Raw genomic sequence first — 25249 nt, 5'->3', positions numbered from 1 at the left:
GCTTGAATGTTCTCACTAATAATACTTGAAAGGAGATGTGTTGTTGCTGTGCCTGCATGTGAAAAGACTTAAACACTCTTTAAGTGTTCAGGCAACATAAAGGGGTTGCTGAGTCATTTGCATTTTGAATTGACACTTGATTAATTGCCTCAAGCTTAGAAGGATCTGCTTCTATTTAGTAAGAAAGATTGAAAACAACTCTGGATTTGCAGCCTACCATGTTTTTTTGTTCATCTTTTAATAAATCCAGTTTTGGAATATATACAAATAAAGGCTTTCTTTGTTAGTAGTGCGGAGATAGTTTGTGTTGTGTTGATCTTAAAAAGTAGTTCCATGAAAATCCTAATCTGAGATGAAGTTTGTGTAAAGAAAGCAAAGCTTTTTTAATGCTGCACACAAATCTATATTCATGTCTGCACAACTATTGACACAGAGAGACAAGTGAATGGCTCTGTTTTTATTAACAGTAAGAACCAATGCAGATAGTTGAACAAATATAAAATGCATGAAACATCCACATATTAAAACAAAATAAATAAAATGGTGGTTTTCTTTACAAAAATAAAACAAAATTACAAAGAACACTGATCTGATGACAGCATTTAAAAATAAACATGTACCTAGGATTCACAGTCCCCTAACTTCTTTATGATAAAATGGGGAAGGGGAGAAAACAGGTAAAAGAATTAGAAGCTGTGTTTAAACAGAGTTTCAGAGGCAAGGTAGTCATTTCTGATATCAGGCAGAGTGATGTCACTCAATTCATGCAACCTGTCATAGCATCTTTACTTCATCTGCACGGAAAAGACAATGTGATGTGCAAAATAGGGATTTTTTTTTTATTTCTAGTCAACTACGTTCTTTTAATCAATGCCCTTCTATTGTCAAAATGGGCACTTAGAGGCATTGGAAATATGTTTACAGTACAGAGAGAAGGAAATGAACACATATTCTGGTACCTAATTCACTATTGTCAGAGTATCTAAATACAAATACATTGCCTTTAAGCCATAATACTCTAGTCTAGACACAGACTATAAGCAGAAGAGAGTCAGAAAATGGTTAGTCTCCATAAAGTTACTACAAAAGCAGCAAAGTCAATGAGAAGTAGGTTAATTATACAGAAGTATACTTGAGCTTCCCTACTTGGTAAAAACAATGAGCCACCTTCGGTATTTACATGGATGTGAAGCCACATTACAAAAACAACTAATGAAACAGGAGAGGTGTTTATTAAAAGAAAGAAAAAAAACACTGACTACTTTTAACTCATAAAAGGCCTTTCTGTGAGTTGCTCACGTTTTGATGGCACATTTAATAAAAGTAATTGCAGCAGCTTTTTCATGTTCAGGTTTTGTGTGTACTTTAGTGACAAAAAATATCAAACTCTTAAAAATTGCAGCAGCAATATCTAAATATTGTAAAATATTTCTTTAAAAACACTTTGAAACTCAAACAAAAGTCATATCAGCTGTGACCAGAAAAAGTATAAAACAGCCAATTAGAAATAAAATATACTCCTGTAAAAGTTAGCATAAAGCTAAGGGTATAGCTAATAGTGTTTTTATTTGATGAATCAGCTGCCTGAATCTTTGATTTGTTGACACAAAATGAGTCTTGACATTTAGTAAAATATGTGAACTGCAAAAGAAGCTGACATCAAAATGAACTGCAATATCAGCTTTTGCATAACAGATCAATTTCAAGATCGTTCTATTGTTGGAAAATGACTATATAAAGAAACATGTCAACTTTGGTAAGTAATTATCATTGGTTTACCTAAAAGCTGCTACTGCTGAGTAAAACCACCATTAGATTTTTAGTATGATCAAACGGACTAACTTGTAGTTATATCCTGCACATGCTACCGCAAGGACAAACTGTTTCCCGCTACTCTGAAGGAAGTACGTGAACTCGGAGGTGGGGTGGCATTAAAACTCTGTTTCAGATGGCTCAATGGACGGTTACAATTCTGTAATATATATGTAAAAGAATTAGCAATTCTGCGTAATTTCAGAAATAATCTCAACAGTTGTAAATATAAAGCATGTACACTTATGTGGTTTGTCAGGGTGGTTATTTAAGGCTGCTGAAATATTGTTTGCAACAAACTCAAGGTTATAAATTATTGCAGTTGTATTTCATTACAGTGTAAATAGAACATGTAAAGAAAGTGTTATTTTACAATGCATTCAGTTTGTCTGAAGGTACTGTTTTAAACTCCTAAAAACGGTTTTGAATAATTTATTGGGGGTACAGGAGGTTATGCTGCTGCTATTGTTGATGTGTTTTAAGGCATGTCCTTAGTTTAGGAGGAAGGGTCCAGACACATGAAGAAGGCAAGCGGAGTGAAGGAGACTGAACAACCACAGAGATCTGTCCACCAGGATGCCAGGTTGGCCGGGGAGCATGAACAGTAGGAGGATGAGATGTTATTGTCAGTGTATTTATGGGTCACTTTCTGTTTGAGAGTATATCCGTGGTGCATCAGTAGAGGATTAGAGTAGAGCATAAAAGTCAGTTTAAGCACTTAATTTCTGGCCAGGATATCTTTTGCTAAATCATCTTTTGACTAAATTATAATCCAAAATGCTGCAGCCAGCAGAATGGCCACTGTTCTTAAAAAAACAAAAAATTGTTTCAACACCTGCATTGTTAGAAACACTAATCACCAGCCATCTACACTCCAATCCAGACTCATGTTTATTCACATCAACTTTACTTAGGAGTCACTTCCTATTCATTTCTGTGCAATGGCCTCCTCTCCGCTTGGCCTCATGCGGTTAAAGGACAGCCCTCCGACTCCCGTTAACCCCAAACCCACACTGGCGTCTTGTGCGGTCTTCTCCGTGCTGGAAAAGGTAGTCTGTACTCTGGAGGAGGCTGCTGAACCTCCAGGCCCAGGATGGATCTCTGGCAGTGATTCTTTGGCTGGGGGTGCTGACCCCGGGCTGGTGGCAGAGGAAGAAGTTGTTTTGGCGGTTTGGGGCTTGGTCGGGGTGGTGGGGCTGGTTAGGCCAAGGCTGGCCAAGGCATCCAAAGTCCCATCTGGGTCTACCATCACATTGATCACTAAAAAAGGGAGAAGGTTTGTTGAAGATTTGTGGAAGAACTGATTGTTGCTTTTGTCATTGTACATATTATAAGAGAAATATTTCAGGTTTGAGGCTAAGTAAGACATGGCTTACAATCTAAAAATCTAAAATTACAGCAGCTTCTGAAACTTCATTGTCCTACGTACATATTAATTATAGAATAAGCAGCAATGAGCATTTAAAATCTAAAATATTTATGTCTAATTTATGCTACTTTCTCTTAATATTATCACAACCCTCAACTAATAACCATAAATAAACAAATCATAATGCCTAAGGTCAAAATGCAGGTTGGAGGTGTGTAACGGGACTTCTGATTTACCTTGGAGCTGCTTCTCGACTCTCTTCAGTTCCAGCAGAATTGAAGAGATTTCCTGCAGACAGAAGAAGAAATATTGACAAAACTATTAACTTACTCTAATATGGGAATTTTCTTGTTATCAAATACCATTTACACAGATAAGTTTCAGTACTTTGTTGGAGGTTTTAAGGAGTGGCACGTCACTCTCCGATCTCAGTTTACTCTCAATTTCATCCCAGTTCCTGTCCTTATCCTTGAACAAGATCCTGGAGAGAAAGGTGTTTGTTTTCAAATATGTTTGTTTTGTTTTTTTGTTTTTTTTTTCTTACACAGAGCAGATCACAGCACAATAAGAGACAGATCGACTGTAAAAAACATTTATACTAATGGAAGATTAAAATATCACAAAGCAAAATCACCTGATCTTTCCTGCTGTTTTGTCAACAGAGTGTCTGATCTTGGATGACAGCTGAGAAACTGAGTGGATAAGCAGGCTGTCCAACACCGCCTGAACACACACAGGGAAAGAAATTCGCTGTGACAAATGACAGCTTGAAACTGAATGCAGATGCTCCTGTGAAAGTCTCCATGTGGTGTCATTTAGCTTCAGTTTGCCCCTCACCTCCTCTCGGTTCCAGGTGCGTCTCCTCAAGGCTCGAGGCTCCAGACTATCAGGAGCTCGGGGTCGGTGCTCCACTGGTTTACCGTTAATCTCTGGTGCCTTATTGGTTGTGATAATAGGAGGGATCTTCCTGAAGTTGAGGCTCTCGTCAAACACCCGATCCACCAACTGGGCCAAGATGAGGAGAGATGTAAGAGAAGGGAAGATTCATTTTCTCTCCATTTAGATTTTACAGTTAAGATGTGAGAATTTGCGAGAAATAAAGGAATACTGCAAAGAAAAAAATGTAAATCTAATAGTGCTCTTATAACAAAAAAAGAGACTGAACAAATAAGGTTATTAAAGCACAGCACATGGAGTATAACAGATGAATGCCTCTAACAGCAGATGAAAGCTATGAAGCAGCAGAGAGGCAGCCGAAACGGACAAATTTGTTATGGAAGCTTAAAAGCAGGTAGAAGAAGAAGAAGAAGAAAATATTGGGCACCTTTTTCATACTCTCCTGTATGTCCGGCTGCGTGGGACGTGCAGAGCCTACCTCTTCCCGAGTGTCGATGGCCGATCCCGGGGTGGTGGCAGCTGTGCTGACGGTGGTGCTGGGTGCGGTGCCAGATGAGCTGACTGAGTCTATTTCACCAGCCACATCGTGGATCTCGCGGGCCAGGATTGCCAAATCTTTAGCCAGGTCCTGGCTGATCCTGCGCACACAGGGGAACAACCTGTTAACCATCAGACAGGGTTCTTTAGGATGCAGGGTAGACATGCTTTGAAGACAACAGCACAATACAAACATATCTAGATTTATTATCAATAAATGAATCGGTCTTTACTCTTTATTAATGATCAATACCTGGCTATCTCCTCGCTGTGTGCTGTCCAGTCTCTGATGTACTCCTCCTGCTCTTTCATGCGATGTTTGATCCCAACCCCACCAGGACCTGGTACCACGCCTGACCCTGAACTAGTGGTGGTGCTAAGTCTCGAGCTGCGGTGTGGGACAAGGTGATGAGGTCGCATGTGAGCGCGAGCTCCATGTTTTGGAGAATTCCGGCTGGAACCAAACTCTTCCTCTGAGGTGGAACCATATTCCGGTGGCAGACGCCTCCACCTGTTGCTGCTGGACACTGTAAGGGGAATGGAAGGAGAATATTATGAGTTACTAAACATAAGTGCACAAAAAACATCTAGTTTTTCCACAAAGTCAACAAACAAGCTTGCAAACACGAGAGGCTTTGTTACTCAGGAAGCCTCCAGCCATTCCTTTTGTTTGTGGGCAAACATAATGAAAACAAAGCTCAGATTTGAATATCAATTATCTGCAACGTATGTCCTTGAACTTCCCTTTTGAGCCAAAAGAAAAAAAAAAGTAAATAGTATTTTTAATTAAAGAAGAATAAACTGTTAATTATAAATCTACATTAAATGTAAAAACATCCACAAATATAAAAGTTCTCTGGATAAGGAGCCAACAGAAGCATTCATAAAAGTATTTATGCACGGAACAATGAGGATGCTGCATGTTATGTTTTAAAATGGTCACACACCGACTTGATTAGTGTGGCTATGCTATGATGAGGCAACAACGTGCTTTATGAGTCTCTTTGGTGTAAAATGGGGCAAAGTGTTATAGTGTGAGCAGAGCATTTGAGTCACCATCAGTGTTACTTAATAGAGTTCTGGAAGGAAACACAAAGTTATCACTGAAATTATTGTAAGAGCTGGGTCAGCATAGTTCAGATTATATTTTAAGTATTTATTCTTTTAACAAAATTTGTAAATATGCAGTGATCTAATAAATTTCTTTCACAAATTAAAATGACTGAACTCTTTATTTTAAAAAAACTGTTTTTTGGTTTGATGAATCTGCCTGCAGCTTCCATCGCTGTGACCCAGATCTGACATGTGCGCGCACACACACACCCACACACTGCACACAAGTAGTCTGATTAGGCTCTGTGGTTCAGGTACAGTACCCATCAGCTCTTCCTCTGCATCACCATCTGCAGGTTCGGGCTGAGGGCTCTCTGGATGATGAAAATCAATGTTCAAGTTCATCACAACAAGGTGGAAATGTTTACAAAGAATGGTTACACATCGCCAACAAGGAATGGAAAGCTAGATTGATTTTAAATAATTTTTTTCGCCCCACTTAATATATTTCTGTGAAAGACATTTATGTTGATTCATCTTATCTATGAGAATAGCCATTGACTTGCTCACCTGTGGGGGAGCAGTATCCAGATGTACTGGTCTTCGTCTTGGTCTCGTTCAGCTTGGACACGCTGTTGGCTCTCATCCTGGGGGTCAGTCTGTTCTCTGGGGGTGTTGATGAGCGCAGGCCGAGACGCAGAGCTGTCTCTGCTGACAGGCGGGGTGAAGAGGTGGCGCTCCGAGTCACTGTACACTCTGAGTCACTACGGGCTGAGATGGAGCCCATACGGTTCCTCCGTGGCTGAGCCAGCATATCGAGCCGTGACAGTCCCTTCCGGCCAGACGGTGGCTTAGAGGTGGAGCTGGTGGTGGACACCTCAGAGGCCACAGAAACCCTGTCAGCGTCTGCTAGATCTGTATCTGATGTGTCCCCCAGCCGGGCGCGACGAAGAAGGGAGGCTCTTGTGGGCCGTGGCTGAGGCAGTGAGGCTTGCTTGCTCATGGAGGAGGCTGTGGCTGCTTGGAGAGTCCGGCTGGTTTTGCAGGAACCACTGATGGACGTTTTAGCAGATCTGCTGTCCAGTTTGGAATGAAGGACATCTTCAGAACCACGTCTAGGTCCGGAATGCCCCAAAGATCCAGAGTAGGTCTCCTGGTCTGAAGAGAGAATGTCAGAGATGGGGAAGGAAGAAGTCTGGTCATCATCAGTGAGATCCAAAGAAGGCTGCCGTCCTCTGGAGGAGGAAGAGGGTGGCTGAGTAGAGCGGCGTGCATCAACCCGGGTTGTTGCTTCAGCTGTTCTACTTTTAGTCTTTCTCTCCAGGCGCTCACGAGCGCTGGTATTTGTAGTGCTGGTCTTGGAAGCTGTGCTCATGTTGCTCTTCTCCCGGTGCATGCTGCTGAGAGAACGCCGCTTCTGAACACCACCAGCAGCTGCCTTCCTCTCTGCTTCTCCAGCCACGTGACTAGCCGTGCTGGCTGTGTCCACATCAGATTCAGGAGAGATGGAGTCAGTCCGAGGGGGAACACCAGAACCTGAACCCTGATTAATGACGCATGTTTTGCTACTTTTATGCTCAAGTTTGTTCTCGTCTCTTAACTTAGCCTCTAAAAATGCCATGACGGCTTCAGTGTCCTTCAGGAGTGTAGCGGTATCCATGCTGCCCACAGAGTCGCTGCGTTCAAGCCCACTACTGCCTCTGTTAATGCGAGGGATGAGCTCTGCAGGGACATTAGAACTGGGCTTCTCAATAGTGAAGCTGCCCTGGCGGACTAGAGGCTTTCCAGACTTATCTCCTCCTTCTCCTCCTCCTTTCCTCTCCTCTGACCTCTTCCTCCGTTCAGTGCTGCCAGAGGTTCTGAGAGGAGCCTTAGATGGAGAAGAGGTGGAGCTTTGTTTCCGTTTACTGGTCATCTCGCCGTCCTCCATTGGAATTGGGGACTCCCCGTCTCCCTTATTTTCTTTCTCCTGGGGCTCGGTGTCTTGTTTCTCTCCTATCTCTGACCTAAGAGCTTTGGGACTGGATTTAGCCCGGGGGTCATCCACAGGGAGCTGGGGGAGGGTTCTGCGTTTACGGTCTGTCAAACTGGAACAGGATTCACCTTTGCTGAGTGGTGCACCAGACTCAAAAGCATCAGCTCCTAGGAACAAAGGAAAACTCATTTACCATTAAACTCAAGGTTTTTTATTCCAGGATTAAATGAAACTTTATAATCTGCTTGATACTTTTGGGTTTAAAACATGTTAAAACAAAGTATTTTAAAAATACTTTGGGTTTACTCCATCTAAAGATTTTTTATTTAGGCATATTCTATTTGGAGACAAATGATTAAATACCTCTCTCTTTGTGTAGGTAGGTGGCTACCTCTGCTCCAGAACCCTCTGGGTCTGTCCTGGTGTGATTGGCAGCTAAACTGGCCCACTCAGAAACCCAGCTTGAATCACCAGTAACAGCCTGAGGTGACACAAACTGTTGGGAGAGACAAAAGAGAAGGAAACAGGACAGAGAATATGGTTATAACAGACAGTTAATTAAGTTAGGAGCAGCATTAAATAAACAGAGCAAATCAGAAGAAAATGCTCATCCAAAAGCTACTGAAGTTTATGAGAAAAATGATCATAAAGGTTGTCCAGACTGTAGAAGAATGGGGGCGACATGACAAAAACTTCCTGTATTTTTGTTTCACAATCAACATCAACATGATGTTTATTCATGATTCAAGGTTGTGTATGTCACAGCTAAAACGCTGCTTGTCATTTTAATTGAGAAAAGACCTGCACCTAAACAACATAAAGACAGAAATAAGTGACAGTTAGGCTGTCAGTGCAGATCCTCACTGCTCCCTCCCTCTGATGAAATTGCCTGGAGGCCTGAGCAAGCTTTCCTCATCTCAGTATGATCTAGGTCACTCTCTGGGAGCACTAGCCTCCACCACTGAACAGTCTAGTTAAATAAAGTGGTCAAGTCACAGCAGTGACTGTTGCTCACATTATAAATCTAAGCCATGAATCTTCACCTTCTTCTGTTATACAACACCAGACTGAAAGCTCTGTGAAATACTGGAGTTCATTTCTTCCGAGGGGATTTTTCCTAAGCAAGATGAAGTTGATAAAAAAAAGTCATGAGCACTACATCAGAGGACGATGCCATTTAAAGTGGGAAAAAGGAATGGAAATGAATTAAAAACCCCAGTTTTTTACCTCTTTCCCAATCTCTCTTGTCTTCTTTCCTTGTGCTTCTTCTTTCAGGTCTGACAGAACAGAGGCATCTGTGTTCTCCTGCACACCAAATACCTACAAATGTATGAAAACACAAGAGAGAACAAACGTAACAGAGTTTAGGTATGTTAATCATGTAATTCATGCAAAATCTTTCATCTTCATGCACTTTTTTATGTGGATTTATATATAATTTAGTCTTACTCCATATTCTTTATTTACAATTTAAGTGCCATTTCCCTCTTAAAAAATCAATGCCATAATCATTCTTCTACAGCGCTTCTGAACAAAAGTAAACTGAACAAATAGAACTTTTTGTATTGAAGTACTTGTTAAATAACACTGACACAAACAGAAATCTCATGCACAAAAAGAGGAGAGGGAGAGTGGACAGCTGTGAGCAGAGTGCCAATTAGTGTGTCAGCTAATTACAGGAATTAGCATAACAACACTTCCAGTTCAGAATGTAATGCAGTCGCACTCAGACTAACAAAAAGTACACCCCACTAATTATTTTGCTGTTTATCTAAGGATAACACCTGCATATGACACTAATGGACACTTGCAAATGTAAGATGTCATTTTGTAAATTCTACATTATTCATGTGCAACCATAAAATGTAATAACCCACAGGTAACAACTTAATCTCCTTAAAATAAGTATGTGTTGGCAGCCTGAAGTTCTGAATCTAACAGGTGACAATTAAAACACCCTGTAAGCTTCTAATGCTTTCTGAGTCCGTTTTTAAAGACATTATTTTACTCAGTTTACTAGAAATGATTACATGAAACTAGTTAATCATCCCAAAGTTTTACTTTCTTCTATTTTTTATGTTTTCTGCTACCAGCAAAAGGCTCTGTGCTGCAAGTCAAGAGCAGCAGTGGAAAACTAATGGTGGTTATTCAGCATCCCCAGAGCATTGCTTAATAAAAAACAGGACAGTGCTTGATGGAGAAATCTCTTCAGGCTATCATGAAAGCATTAGGTGCACCAATGGGACAGAGCAAATGAGTGGTGGTCAAGCAAGGCCACAAAGAGATGATAGCACTGTTTTAGCAGCAACAGCACCAGACTGTCTCACAGGACTCACAAACCGTAAAAGTGCAGACAAAGCAGGTAATAAAGAGACTATTAACCTTGGTGTGGTCTGTTTGTGTTTGGTCAGATTCTTTTCTTTCGAATTAGGTCCAAATTAAACACTTGTCCTTCTACCAGCTACTTTTATGGTCACATTTCTTTTAAGCGAGCTGTAAGGAACCAGCTCTTTTGTTCTCAAACTGTAGTAACTTTTAAGTGGATAACGAAATAAAATTTCTTGTCTGAGACAAATTACAATTATGACAGGTTACATCATTAAATTTAACATTACATCAACAAACACCAGTCTTATCCGAGAAATAACCAGTACTAGTAGAACAGACGTTAAAAACAGTAAAAAAGAGACAGTAAAATGGTGTATTATGCAGAACAGAGATCAAAATGTTTGGGATGCTGCTCTTTTAACAAACTGGTGCTGATGTTTGCAGCATTAGATAAAGAATTTCCCCTTGAGGATTAATAAAATAGGTCTAATATTTCTGAATCTGAATTCTGAATGAATCCATAATTAAATGTCTTCTAAAGAAGAACATAAAAAGAAGAAATCTGTTTATACTAGTTGTTTGTTTATAAAATGCACTAATAGCAGAGAAACTCTCTCATACATCTAAAAGTGATCATAAAGGCCATTTAGTCAAGTACAGTAATAAGCTGAGGCAGAAAAGGTAAATCACCCTGCTCAAAGCAAATTGCATAGTTTCTTAAGGTAGGCTATTATTAATTATGATCTGACTTGTATAAACAAAGTAATTTTAAAATGGAGTAATGTGGATTTCTTTTAATTAAATTACAATGAATTGGCTTAACCTGATAATGTCTCTAAAGTGCCTTCAGATGACTTTGTTGTAAATAAGCACTATACAGCTAAAGCTGAATTGAACTGAACATTCCTACCTTGTCTATCATGCGTCTGGCCTCCTCTTCCTCTGGGTTCCTGTTCTCCAGTTCAATAGTGTAAGTCCCCTTATCGCTGTGGTCATCCTCTGCCTCCCCTCCAGCTGTCCCTGCTCCTTTGCCCACGACTGAGGTGTCCTCACTCGGGCTGGTCGGGCTGCCTGTCGCCAGGCCGGTACTGGCTGAACTTCGACCAATACTTGGGTCCTCTGATCTCTGCTTTAGGAGAACACGTGCAGCTGTTGGGGCACCAGCTGCTACTGTCGCTGGTATTGGAGCTGGGACCTTACCTGTGGACATGAAGCAGGAAATTAATTCACACTCATACACATATGCTTTCCCAAAAGATCAAGTTTCACAATTACAACAGGACATTTTCTTTTTTTATTGACATCTAATTCAAGAAACATACAATTACCTGAGTCTGAGGCAGTTGTTGCAGATGTGGAAATACTAAACACCTTGGGGTGAGACGGAGGTTGAGGACACAATCCCTCCCCGCCAGGTCCTCCCCCAAGCAGAGGAGCGGTCTGAGAGAACGAATATGATCGACGCTTTCGAGGGTTTTCCTCGTCGTAGAACTCGATCATAAAGGCTGTGCGTGTGCCAGTTGTTCTGGTACTGCTCACGGTAGTGTTTGCCCCTCCTGCTCCTCCTCCGCTCACGTGGCTGTGGGCTGTTTTCAGCCGCTCCTCAAGAGCATGGCGGCGGTTGGCAAAACGTAGGCCCAGTCCATTCTCCGAGTCACTCTGGGTGCCATCCTCATGTTTGCTACCTGCTGAGACACAACAAATACAGAGACCTAAGTTAACTGCCATGATCAATTTTGCTCATGATCAACTAAAAGTTGATCTTACTATCAACATACATACATGATCTTACTATCAACATACATACTATCATCATACATACTTACTATCATAAAGTTTTGTCTCTACCGGGAGCCTACATGCATTACCAACAGTAAGTCTGTTTTGACTCTTTAGTTTCAGACATGTAACTTGGATACAGGCTTGATGAACAGGGTATAAATCTCAACCTTAAAATCAGCTCTGCTGAATCATTTACTCATGAACTCTGTAGCTATAACAGATAATCTATCTGTAAAAGCATAACAGTGGGAATATAAAACATGATAATGACTAATTTAAACATCATGTGATAGCTACACTCAGAGGTAAAATCATGCTGCATTTCTAGTATAATGCTAGAGAAAACACTGAGTTAGCTTTCTCAAATGAATAAAAAATATAGTACTAAACATCACCATAGCAACAGAAAACAGCTGTTGTCAATTCCAGTTCAACATGTGTGCTTTTTTAAAGGTCTACATAATCAACAGAAGCCCCACATAAACCACAGCATAACACCACATTCGCCTGAATGGACAGCTTTTGTGGACACTGCAACATAAACCAAGGTTTTTGCAAACAATCAACAACAAACACCTTTTGCCTGATTCCAATTATGCAACCATCACCCAACTTCACACCCTAACCTAAGATTTACCTACCACATTACTGCAGTCTCATTTTCTGATCTGTCTGGGTTGAATCAGCAAGTCCTCTCAGTATCATGCAACTGTAGACAGTGTGCCACACTAATCCAGACATGCCACCCACACGACTACTGGCCCTGCCTACTTCACTGCCAGTGAGTTAGGAAAGGGGGAGGGGATGAGGAAGACATGGAGGGGGAAGCAGAGTAGAATGCTGGATGTGTGTGTATGTGTGTGTGTGGTGGGAGGTGGGTTAGAGAGTGAGGAGGAGGAGGAGGAGGAGGGGAAGTGAAAGGGTAAAAGGGAAAGAAAAGGGAAGGCTGGACTGGTAAGGAGGTTGGGGGATGTGGAAAAGGGTGATGGTGGATGGAATGGGAGAATGGATTAGGTGAAAAAAAAAAAAGTGAAGGAGGCTCAGGTTTTAGAATATTGTCATTTGAGTTGACAGCCATTCAGGCCCAAATAGCTATCCACAAGTCAGTTATTTGAGAAGTAAAGGGGCAGAATCAGATTCTATTTCACACGTCACTTCCTAGAATCAATACACCGTTCTATATTCTTCATTATTTGCATGTCTAAAACAATGCATGCTTTAAAAAATCTACAGCATGAGCATGGAAGTTTAGGCAAGGAAAGGCAAGTTTATTCAAAGTGATTTACACAAAACATTAAAAGCATTACAGCAGGGTGCAGGGAAAGCATTAAAAAGTACATTAAAACAAACTTTAAAAGAAATTAAAGAAATTAAATAAGTTAAAATGGAAGAAATAAACGTTACAGTGTGAGGAATTAACAGTTGTTATACTCAAACATCGCAACATAATGTAGAGCAAGTCTCCTAAATACTAGGCTGGTCAAAGAAAAAAATGGATACTTATCAATAATAAAAGTTTTCCTTGTAAATATAAGGTTGATTTAGTTTTCTTTATATGTTGTTTTCTGTTGTATGTAGTGGGGGTGGGTGTTATGTAAGCATCTACACCCTTTTGGTTACACCCAAACTTGATTTCTCTTTGTTCATGATTTATAATTTCTTAAACAATTCCTAAAACAAGTATGTTATTTTTTAATCTTTTTAAAATTGTCCTGTCCAGCATCGTAGCAGCAGAATGATAGTCTGGTTGTTGTGTTGTGCCGGACAAATTTGAGTTGCCAAGGGGAGCTTTATGGGTATAAGGCTCTGCTTGATAATCTGATTTATTTATTTATTTTTAAAATCTATTTATTTATTATAGAAAAAAAGGAGAAAAATGAAGAGAAGTAAAAATGAAAGTAGAAAAAAGGAAGAGGAGACAAAGACAGTAGGTAGAAGCAACGACCCTTCAATCCAAAGTAACACCAACCAATGGCTACACCTGTACAGAAACACCGCAGAGAATTTTCTACAGCCTTCACAGGTAAACTAAACTGACAATCAGCAGGAGTTCCTAAAAAAAACATAACCAAGACATCAACAACATGTATCACAACAACTAAAGTACCAGAAACACACACACACATACACACAAAAACTTAAACAAAGTAGCTCTTAGTGTATAAACCCACTGGTTAACTCAGTGACTGTCAGCATGCAGAGTATGAGGAATGAGGAGTGATCAGAGATGAGTGTGATCTTGCAAATGTGACCACGCCTCCACGGAGGCTGGAGGCAGACTAGGGCGGCCCAGAGACCCGGGCGATCAGCAGCAGTCTCGGAGCACAAACCTAAGCCACCCCACCACGAAGACCACCCCGGACCCACCCAGAAGGTGGCAGAGGAGAGCCCCATCCAGAGTCCCCCGCGGTCATGGGGCATAGGCCCAGGTGGGCCAAGATCCACAGCCGCTGACCCCGCCAGGCACCGGCCATTCAGGGGGGCCAGAGCGAAGGGCACAGGGCCCCAAGCGCCCAGAGGCTCTACACAGTCGCACAACCCGAGAACCAGGGCACCATCAACCATAAAACAAGTATGTTAAATAAATTATATTTTCATTTTCGTTGTTAACCACTGAAGCAACATACACATTAAACTACAGAAGTATCCCTTTAAATATTGTTTCTACATTTTGGTATTGCAGCAGTTCTACCACTCTGAGCACATTTCTGAGCCTGAGTCTTGTTTGCCACAATTTACTCCTTCAACTTTCACATCTACTCTCGATAAGAATATCTAATAAAACATACATGTCATTAAAAGTAAGAGGGAAGAAGCATAAAGAGAAGGAGTAATGAAAGCAGTGGAGTGTTACAGTAGGTTGAACAGATCAGCAGATAAGCAGAGAGGCAGGTCTTTCATGCTGTGTTCCCCAGACAAAGAGGCCCTTGGCAGGGTCAGAGGAGAACAGAGGTGTCTGTGAGAGTCCAGTGCTGTGTCCCGCTCGCCCCACCATGACTCACAGTAGAGCCGTCCTCTGGCTCTGCACACGAACACACACCCAAAACAAGGATGCAGTGACACAACGGACATGGACACAGAGTCACACAAAGCTCAAGCATACAAAGAATTGTACCATATGCCAGCATTCACTTCAGCAGAATACAGTAGAATTTTGACTAGTGAATCTGTTAAGCAATTATATATTCAAACTGAGAGGAATCACATCCAGCGAAGATGTTTAGATGTTAGAGTGATGCACACACAGCAGTTCATATTTCAAATAACCAACAGAATAAATATTTACAGCAAGAAGAGAAAGACTCACCTTGACGCTTGAAAATCGCAAGCCTTGAATCAGCTGCCACCTCCAAATATCCTCACTGAACCTCTATGACACACCCTAAGCAGATTTTTACACAGCTTCTCTCACACATGCTGCACTGCTTGTCTGCAGATCAGTGCTGAGCATGTTTCAAACATGCACATACAGCAGACAGACACAGCAAATTTCAGCCACACCAATTTGCATGTGAGCAGCACATGCTTCACGCACACTCCCAGTCAGCACTGAAAAGCATTTCACCTGCGAGCTACTGCAGCCTCCAAACCCAGACACACAAACAGATGTTCGCAGCTAGATTCTTCTCTTTATAAATGAACGCCTGTATTCTCAGCTTCCCTTCCATCATCACTGTTACTATAACAACTATCAACCAAAGCCTGCTCTCTCTTCCTTTGCCACCTCCCTTTCTGCTTTGCTGCAGTCCACACAAGCCTCTCTATCTCTCTCCTCTTTGCTTTCTTTTAACCACTCACTTTTGCTGCTATTGCTGCAAAAACTGCTGTCACTGCTGCTTTTTTCGGCTTCCTCACGCTCTCACCTGTCTCCTCAGCTTACATTTTCTGTTTCACACCTCAAATGTCCAACACCACCATCAGAAGAAAGCTTTCTATCGTGCTGTCTACCTATCTTCTATCAATCCTTTATGCTTTCCCTCCCTCTTTTCCTCCAAGCTCAACCCTTTATTTCCATCCTTCTTCTATTTGTTGGCTTCCTTTAACTAAAAGTCAGTCAGTAAATCAGTCAGTTAATTACAAAAGCATCCATTAGGTGAGCCAATTTGTCAATCAGTTGGCATGCATGTTGGTTGTACTAACTCCATCTAATAAATTAGCTTGCTTGCATTCCAGTTCTGCCTCACATATCTCCATTTTCATCAGCTTACAAAGCCCCCTCCCTTTCAACAACTTTTTAGAGTCTTTATCTAATTGACTCATGACCAGAATGAAGCATAGCATCAAATATAAATTTCCCTCACAAGCAGCTGGTTTCTGTGGAGGCAAGAGCTGACCAATCAATTAAGCAGTGAAAAAAATAAACAGAACAATCATATTTGACATAATTCTCAAACTTTATCTAAAATCTAAATATCAACAGGGCCTCAAACACAGACTTAAACAAGAAATCAGATTAATGACCATTTGAAAAAGATTTTTAATTAGGCATTAACTGCTGTTAATGAGCACAAGTACAATATGCTCTTCAAACTGGATAACAATTCTGTAAAACTCAATATGGAAGCTAAGCTTTGTCACTGGCTGTGCGAGCAAAGTAGACAGGGGTTTAAATCTTTTTCTTTGCCAACCGCAAATCCCTCTGCTTGGTTACTGCAGCCAAACACATCTAAAACTAACAAAGAAACAACCCAAATTCATGTAGTAAAGAACAGGACTGCAGACTGCAATGACTTTGTTCTATTTTGCAACCATTTCTTGAGACAATCAAGGCCTCCAGTAATACTGAGAAATATATGGCCCATTTGTTTTTGTCTGTTCTTTTAAGTCAGCATCATATGTTCACTGAGAAAGAAGATGAGGAAAAAGTATGTCATGTGTAAGTGACAGAATGCAGAGACAACATGAGGCTCCTGTTTTTCAAAATTAAAAAGGCCTCGCCATTCATCATTAAAAGCTCATCCAGTTTATAAGATAAAGATATAACAAAGGAAGTAAGGCCAAGTTACTTAGAGCTGCCCAACTAATTTACAGAAAGGTAACAGTCTGCTCACTTCACACAAAACACTAAACATAAAACTCTTGAGAAGCACAACTGAGATGGATGCACTGATGGAAATGCATTAACTTCTTAGCTCACATTTAAGCAAAGTTGTTCACAGAAATAGAGTTTAAGTGAATCCTGCTTGCAGAAAAGACTTCAACTTGTACAGTTTCTGTTAGTGACACTGATAAGTCCACCAATTAGCTTACTTTGACGTGTAATATAATGCATTAATTAACTGCATTATTGATAAAAGTAATTTATCTTTATGGAAGGGTTCAATATTAATGATTTCATAAGTTTGGTGTTTATGTTTATTTAACAGTTTACCTTTATGATTAGTTTCTTTAAAACTTTTTGTTAAAGTAAAATGGCAGTTTTAAATGACTTTATATGATTTCATGGTATTTTCTTTTTTTTTTTTTTTTTTTACTAAAACTGCCTAAGAAATACAAATAAGGTGCAAAAAATTTAACTGAGCTAAAGTTGATCTAATTGGTGCTCTCAGATTTGATGCCGGAGCATCAATCGTAATGATGGAAAAGGTTAATCTGGAGCTATGTGAGAAAAGACTAATGGGTAACTATTTAATGTATTCCATATATTCTATTGAAATACCTGAAAACCCTGAAATGAACATTATTAGAGAGTGTGAGTATGATATTTTTTGGATGAGACAATCAAACTGTGCCATGGCAAAAATAAATATATAAAATAAATGGAAAACAGCTTTCACCTTTGAGTCTTTTGAGATGGACTGGCACGTCACTCTTGATGCTCTTGCTATCGTCCTCCGTTGACTCGCCGCGCACCAGAGTGGGGTCATTGTGAGCCAGCCAGTCAGCCACCTTGCTCTCAGATGCCATCATAGCCGCTTGTAGAGTGCTCAGGTCCCTGCCTCCTGTGCCTCCACCTCCCGCTCCACTCTTCTTGGAGCGAGATCTATGTTGGTCGGGTGTGAACTTTGACACATGGTCTTTAATGGTGACTTTCCCTGGAGAAGTGTTGTCAAACTCTATGGTGAAGGAGGCATGTCCTTGAGCTGTGGAGCAAACAGTGCAGTTTTATTACTGCATCAGTCAGTCCTAAATATAAGACTGCAAACTGAAGCACTCAAATTTATATAAATACTATCAAATACATAAAGCATGAGTACTTATTCAAACATGTATGAAAAACATTTAGTGGCTTCTGTTGCAGAACAATTGTTACTCTGTTTTCGCAGCTCTAACAATGGCCACTTCCTGATTTGTTTCTTTGTGTCATAAAGGATTTCTCATTAAAGTCAACATAACTCTGAAAAATTACAAATTAAATACAGTATAGTACTGTAGTAACGCCACATTAACAACGTATTATTTACTATTTAAGCTGATATGATCATTTTAATAATCTACAAAAACACTGTAACATTACCTTACATTTCCATCAAAGATTAAGCTATGCAATACACACTCTGTGAACATTTATTCACAGGAAATAACATAAATCTTGACTTGAATTTCACCTGTAGTGATGTGGCTGTGAGTTGGTGCACCCTCCGTATCCTTGGTGGGAATCTCGTGGATGCCATTAGTGGCCATGTGACCTTCCTTGGTAGGGATCTCAAAGTAACTGGATTCGTGAGCAGAGGATGCATGAAGGCTGTCCTCCTGAGCTTTTTCTCCTCGACGGACCTCTTTACTCTCTACATTTGGGGGGGAAAAAAGTTACTGCTTTGCATTTCGATTTTTGGGAGTTTGTTCTTTAGCTCATGAGTATGGAGGATTAACATATGCATTCAGTGTCTTCTTGTCACTCAAAAAACAAGAGATGGTCCAGCTCTTTGAAATCTGTTTAGGGCCTTGACAACATAAAGCACTTACTTTCTCATCTGTTTGTATTAACAAACAGAGCCTCTGTGAGATGTGAATATGATAAATGATACTTTCGGAAATTAGAGGGGCCATCTGCTTCATGTTGAGGAGAAAATGTAGGAACATATGGCAATCGACAGAAAGAGAAAAGAAAGAGAAGGCATAATCAAATGTAAGAGGAAGTTAGAGGATTTCTTATAAATCGTATTTAATTAAAACAAGACTGTCCTTTAGGACTCAAGAGACAAAACAGGATCTCCCCAAAACATCTGCATTAAAAGCCACATTTTGTACTTCCATGGCTTCAATTCAGCCAGAAATAACAGAAAAACTGATTGGCATGATTGGTGGTTGCGAGCATAAGCTCTTCAGCAGTTTTAGGAAGATTTTGAACCTAGTTTAAACAGTCAAGACAATATCGGAGTATTGCAGCAATTTAACTGAGAAAGAGGTACCACACAAACAAAAATATACAAAAGACTGCTTCTATATACAGTAGCAATACTTTTTGGATTTCAATTATACCTTAACTCCTCCCTAAAAGCCAAAAGCAATGTTTCCATAGTGATTTCCATATGTCAGCAATCATGATTTTAGTTCTGATTGAAACATCCATGATTATGATTTTAACTAAAATAAAGCAGCCCCCCTAATTTTACTATGTCTTCATTTCTATCCAAGTTTGGTATCAACTGACACAGATGCACCACAAAAAAACAATTAAACAAAGACAAAACTACATAATCATTATTAGTTCCTTCTATGAAATTGTGATAATTTTATTAAACTTCCTTTTTCTCACTTTATTAATAAGTGTATGAATGTCATCATTCATCAAAAGGCTCATCTAGGAATTACCCTTGATGTGTAATACTGCAAAAAAAGAGTTGCATGAATAAGTTCAACGTCTTTGGTATAAAGTTCATACCAAAGCTAAATGAGCTCCAGGAGTTTTCGCAGGCTTATCAGAAACTTGTAAAATTTAGGTTTAATAGACTCACCTGTATTGTTTTTTTTTTAAAGACTATACTACAACACTCCAAAATATTACATAAAACATCAGCAACTGAGATGCGACTGAGTTTAAATAACTATGACAAACTTAAAACAAAAACAGTATTCTGAATTACATTAGAGCTACTGATTGACTAATGCTTAAAAAAGCAGCAAGCAATACAGTGCAAAGTAAATACATGCTAGACTAAAATAAAGTTTGCTCAAATTGAAAGCTCTTTACCAGCTGTATTAGCCAAAGTGCTTGAATTTGAGAGCAATACTCACCAGAGAATTACAGAGTGGTTAGCTAATGATTGCTGCATATGAAGCGGTCTGTTTGGACACTGTGTGTGTGTGTGTGTCTGTGTGATGTGTGCGTTGGGATAAAAGGAGGAGCTGGTGCAATGGTGTAACCCAATCAGCTTTAGTCACAATATGTAAGGAGAGGGTCGTGGGGGATGTGACAACATTGCCTATTCACTGAGAAAGAGAAAGAACACTGAACTTAACTGATGTGCACATGCAAGCAAGAAAACACTCAAACAGAATCACTTCCTGTCCGAAACCTCTTTCACTTCCCGTCAAAGTCTATATCTGGTGTGAAGTAAGGACATTCAGAGGGAACACAGCATATAAAGTGATAAGACCTTCTTTAAATGTTAAAAACTATTTTACTCACAAAAATACACCATGACAGCCCTGACACATGCTGGCTCTCAAAAACAAAAAAACCTTCACAACAACATCCACACAGCAGTGAGTTTTCTAAAGGTCCGTGCTGCGAGAGAGCAAATGCCTTCCACTTACCCACTTCCATGACTGAAGTAGTCAATCCCATTTGCCTGAATCTTTGAAAAGCTTTTGGGCTTCTAAATCACTGTTGCACAGTTGGAAAGATTTAAAACAAGCTGAATCTTTTCAAATCTCGCTCCAAAAGAAAAATACTTTGCAAAAATCAACAAAACAATAAGCATGGTACAACATGGGGATGGTCTCTCACTGGCTCAAGAGCTGAAAGACAAAGTCCTCCTTTGCCAGACTATCCATCCAGATGTGGTGAGAGATTTGAGGACGTTTCAGTGCGATCCAGTGTTTGTATATGATTAACCTCCCCCACTCTCTATGACCACACTGGTCCTCTAAACCAGCCTGGCACAGACTGATTTTGCATCACTGAGCTGTTTCACTATTGGTATACCCTCTAATCCTGTTGCTATCCTCTGTGACTTAACAGGACCCCCACCCCCAAGTCCACTGGTCACTACACACACACACACACACATATTGTAAGCAAACAGACTGAAAAAAGCCATTGTTTGCTATTGGATGAACGTTGTCAGCAATAAGCACAGTCTTGCTGTACATTTGTTTATTTGTCTAAACACAGACAATTAAATAAACAAGCAAAAAAAAAAAAACTAAGCAAGTTGTTCAAATATCAAGATAAAATACTTTGTACAGAATAATTCAACTGTTCCAGCTACAGGTTGTAAAATGTAAAAACATTTGGACATCTATTCTGTTGATGCATGGAGTAAAGATCCACTTCAGCTAACAAAGACAATGAAAAATGATGTGTTAAAATATAAGTTTTCTGTTTTTTCTAATCTCATTCATGTTAAATGTTGCTTTTTTATGAGATAAAAAAAGAAATGCTAATACCTCCAGCCAACCTCTCTCCATCTAATTGTGTTATATGTTAAATTCTTCTTAAATTCAAAATTGTATACATTTTTTAAAGTTTAAGACCCAAAAATGAAGCAAAATGAGACCTTCTGTGCTAAACAAATGTATTTTATGCTCAAGATTAAGTGAGATGCATCAATAGTAAACAATGTGTAAACAAAGCACAGTAGAAATAAGACTGTGTTTTACATTTTTTGTATTATCATTAATATTAGTATATATATACTGTAATGAAATCTTTAAAACTGAGTTAAGATTCTTGTGTTGGGATGGAAGTTGAAAGTCTGAAACCGCTCAAAATTCATAACCTCTTACCTGAAATGGAGCTGTCGTGTTTTTTTGAAGAGGATGACTTGGTTTCCTGTTTGAAGGAATTTTCATCATCTGCATCTCCATCCCCCCACCAAGACGGCTGGCCATACAGGGGTGTCCCACGAGGCAGCGCTGTAACATCCCCTGGGACAGATGTGCACACAGACACATTTCAACAAAAGTTCACATTTCACTATAACTCTGGTTTGTCAAGACTTTAGCAAAACTCTGGCATGTTAGAGCTTTTTTAATCTAAAGTTCACCCAATCGTGCTGCCACAAAGTGAACCAAACTGTTTGTGTAAGAATCCCTTTGTGCATTGTGACCTATTTTTAAAATTGTCATGCTCTCTTTGTAACTTTTTCTCTCTCAAACACAAGCAGTTTAAATGAGAGAGGGACTTTACGCTGGCCACTCTGTTCCCTTTAGCATGAAAACTGACATGGGACATCCTGTGCTGAAGAAGAGTAAAGAAATGAGAGGAAACATAGCTGAGAAAGGGAAATGACACGTGGCCTTAGGCGGATTTACATCATCAGCATGTTGCATCTTACAACACAAATAGGACACTTCATCTAGTGTTTAATTCTTTCTACTCTTTCTTCTTTCACATGTTTTTTCTTTTAGCACCTCTAATAGTTAGCTGTGTAAATTTAATCACAGTATATCAAGATAATTACATATATATCTGTGCCAAAATATATACAGTAAGTAGTAACCTCTCATATAAAACTCAACATATGCTCACTAGGAGGTATAATATCAGGGTGAAGCCTGGTATTACAGGAGTAACACTGTATGGGTTACACAAATGAGTGTCAGATGGGGAAACATCATATGGATGCACTGATGCTCATTTAGATCTAAATGCAAAAATGTATAAAAATGCCTGTGTATCCTCTACATTTCAAAATGTGTAAACATCACTTTGTTTTTTGTTTGTTTTTACCCTGATGCAGTTACTCTGACCTTGTTATGGTTTAATCTATGTAAAAATGCTGAAACAAGGCCATGTGACCTTGTTTCAACATCTGGAGATTTATCAGGACTCCTACTACTACCCCTGCCAAGCCAGTGATGTCAGTTATTAGGGCCAGCTTCAGACCTAGACTGCTTTTATGATAAAATGGTGATTCCATGTTAGTATGGTAGTTACAGTTACTATCCTTGTGGCCACATCCACCCCCTGCTAGTCTGACCTAAAACCCACCAACTTAATTTCCTAATATCCTGTCTTAGTGTGGGATCTGCTACAGAGGATTGGCAAGATTAAGTGAATAAATTGTATTAAAAAAAAACATAAAATAAGAACATTAGACTGCAGCAGTAAACATGTACTATTTGTACTGCCACATTAGCCCTTTTGTTCTGTACCTCACCTCCTATCCTTTCCTCTGTTTTGTGAGAATCCACAGGTTTAGCTGACAGCTCTTTGTAGGAGCAGACCCCATCCATTACTCTCTTTTCCCCTGACTTTGTGGTGGTGCTGCTGGGGGACTTTGGTGTCTTTGTTGGGGTCTTTGCAGGAGATTTGCTTGTGTTTGTGTTGGGAGTTGTTTCATTACTGGACGGCTTCTTGCTGAGCTGCAGGCCGCTGGTGAACTTTTCATGCTAAAGGGAAATGTAGAGAGATGAGTAGAGGTGCAGATAATATAACATAATAGACAACGACACGTGATAGGGCACAGGCTACATGTTCTTACCTTTAGAGCCTCCTCGGGCACAGTGAGCTCTCCTCTCACCACTGTGAACAGATTGGTATGTATAGCCAAAAGAGGTTAAAGAAAATTCTGCTATGTTAATTGGGTGCACAATACAACCTTGGTAAGAATCACCACAGCTCAGAATGATGAGTGAAGTGGATGTGTGAGACCTGAAAGGATATCATAGCCAAACCTCAGTTTGTCCTCCAATTTCAGTGTGATGTACATTTGCTCCTGGATGCGTACATCATTTACAAAGGTCTGCAGAGGACGACCATCACAATAACAGAAAGAAAAACATCACAATAAACAAAGCTTTAAGTTCAGTTTATTTAGCATCAATCTTTACAACAAAAGTAATCTAATCTCAGAGCAAAAATAGAGATTAAATTCTGCCTAAATCATTATAATCTCATTCTTTCTCATTCTGTCCAGGTCATGGGTACTTTACACATATAATGTCAATCCATAATAAGAACTCCAGTGAACGAAACCAACAGTTGTCTGTAGATTAGTTTCCGTTCCAGACATTGAAAATATTTGTTACAAATACTTGTCTTAGGGGTGAATAAGCTTGAGTAAAAAAATCTAACTGTGCTAGATTGTAACCAGAAATACTAAACATACACACAGCCAACAAGGTCCTAAAGGGGAACCACAGTTAGTCAGGAATAAAGGCCTAAGTACAATAAAAACATGAACTTCTCTGTTTTATTTGCAGGTTTGGTTTACACCTCTCTCTCTCACACCCATTCCTTCCATTCACCAGTCTTTCTACTCTGCAGCTCTGAGACAGATCAGGTTTCGCTGAGCTGCAAATGAAATTTTATCACACTTGCGCTGCTGTTGTAATAAAACATTCCTGCATCCTCTCAAGTGAGATGAAATCACAACAGCTTAACAAAAACAGCAGTTAAAATGGCTTCAGTTAGACAGCAAATGGCGATACTGTCCAAACCTTGTAGTTACTGCTGTGGCAAACCTCTGCATATCCACTGACTCAGCTGGAGAAAACTTCCTGTGAATCCAGCCAAAGAAGCTGGATGGTTAATGACACAGCAGGAAGTGACTCTGGCTTCCTGTCTGAGAACTGGAGAGGATGTCCATGAGTTTAATCTGTTGGGCTGTGACTGAGCACTACTCACAATGCCTGACTAATGCCATGTGGCAACTGCAACCAGCTTTTACTGAATTTCAAGCTCCCCAAAGACACTAAATTACATTTAAAATTAAACATGTATGTTTGGATTTAGCATCAGTTTTATGGTATTATTTTGAGAAGTCAGAAGTTAAAGTTTTTACAACAGCTGCCTTAACAGCTTTATCTGCTTCACCTTCAGTCTTGATTTACAACATTTCCCTGAAATCCTGTAAAAAGTCTGTATTGGGGTCATTTGCAGAGTCATAATTTTACTTTGTCTACTTAAATAGATTTGCACGCCTTAACGCTAAACAAATCATATATTTTCTCTTAATTTACTTTCTTGCAGCATCTCTTGTCATCTTTTGCCAAACTCTCCATTTTAGGGCCTGTCTCTTTAAGAGGCACCTTTCCAATAAAAACAGTGGCATGCAAGGACACTGCTGAGCTACCTGGCAGACATTATGCCAATGCAGTAAAACGGTGAAATATTTTGCTAAAGAGTGGGAACTTTTAAATATGTGTGAGCATCTGTTACGTTTCAGAAATTGCAAAAGGAGTTTATAAAATAGGGTATAATATAATAATCTTACTGCCAGAGGAGTAATACAAAGGTTTTATACTACAGCTTTAATTCCCTTTGGCTATGCAGCTTGGAATTTTATAACAGTAAAGGAGTGGGAAGAAAAAATGTTTTTCCTAACAGCATCACAAAAAATATGACTGTCTAATCAGATGACTATTTATTTGCTATCAGCAGC

The 25249-nt window shown here is 39.7% G+C and overlaps 1 protein-coding gene across 13 annotated transcripts in view; it reads right to left on the bottom strand.

The window, feature by feature from the left end:
* Window positions 1-442: 442 nt before the first annotated feature.
* The window catches only part of cep170aa (centrosomal protein 170Aa), a 38646-nt gene continuing 13839 nt past the window's right edge, over window positions 443-25249 (bottom strand). Inside the window, exons 5-23 of one of the 13 annotated variants that reach the window (XM_042010226.1) lie at window positions 23530-23608; window positions 23348-23406; window positions 23024-23255; window positions 21648-21788; window positions 18302-18481; window positions 17531-17836; window positions 11300-11659; window positions 10882-11171; window positions 8871-8963; window positions 8007-8139; window positions 6239-7810; window positions 5992-6042; window positions 4869-5142; window positions 4506-4737; window positions 4019-4186; window positions 3816-3904; window positions 3569-3662; window positions 3418-3469; window positions 443-3072 (exon numbers count right to left, since the gene is read on the bottom strand). In XM_042010226.1, the coding sequence (XP_041866160.1) occupies window positions 2741-3072; window positions 3418-3469; window positions 3569-3662; window positions 3816-3904; window positions 4019-4186; window positions 4506-4737; window positions 4869-5142; window positions 5992-6042; window positions 6239-7810; window positions 8007-8139; window positions 8871-8963; window positions 10882-11171; window positions 11300-11659; window positions 17531-17836; window positions 18302-18481; window positions 21648-21788; window positions 23024-23255; window positions 23348-23406; window positions 23530-23608 (4737 nt within the window). In that variant the 3' untranslated portion in view covers window positions 443-2740. The remainder of the gene's footprint in view (window positions 3073-3417; window positions 3470-3568; window positions 3663-3815; window positions 3905-4018; window positions 4187-4505; window positions 4738-4868; window positions 5143-5991; window positions 6043-6238; window positions 7811-8006; window positions 8140-8870; window positions 8964-10881; window positions 11172-11299; window positions 11660-17530; window positions 17837-18301; window positions 18482-21647; window positions 21789-23023; window positions 23256-23347; window positions 23407-23529; window positions 23609-25249) is intronic. The other 12 variants (XM_042010232.1, XM_042010230.1, XM_042010228.1 and 9 more) reach the window with 12 other exon arrangements.

The sequence above is a fragment of the Melanotaenia boesemani genome, chromosome 16 (assembly GCF_017639745.1).
Source record: "Melanotaenia boesemani isolate fMelBoe1 chromosome 16, fMelBoe1.pri, whole genome shotgun sequence".
Lineage (NCBI taxonomy): Eukaryota > Metazoa > Chordata > Actinopteri > Atheriniformes > Melanotaeniidae > Melanotaenia > Melanotaenia boesemani.
The sequence above is the reverse complement of the archived record's forward strand: the minus strand, read 5'-3'. Positions and strand labels throughout refer to the sequence as shown.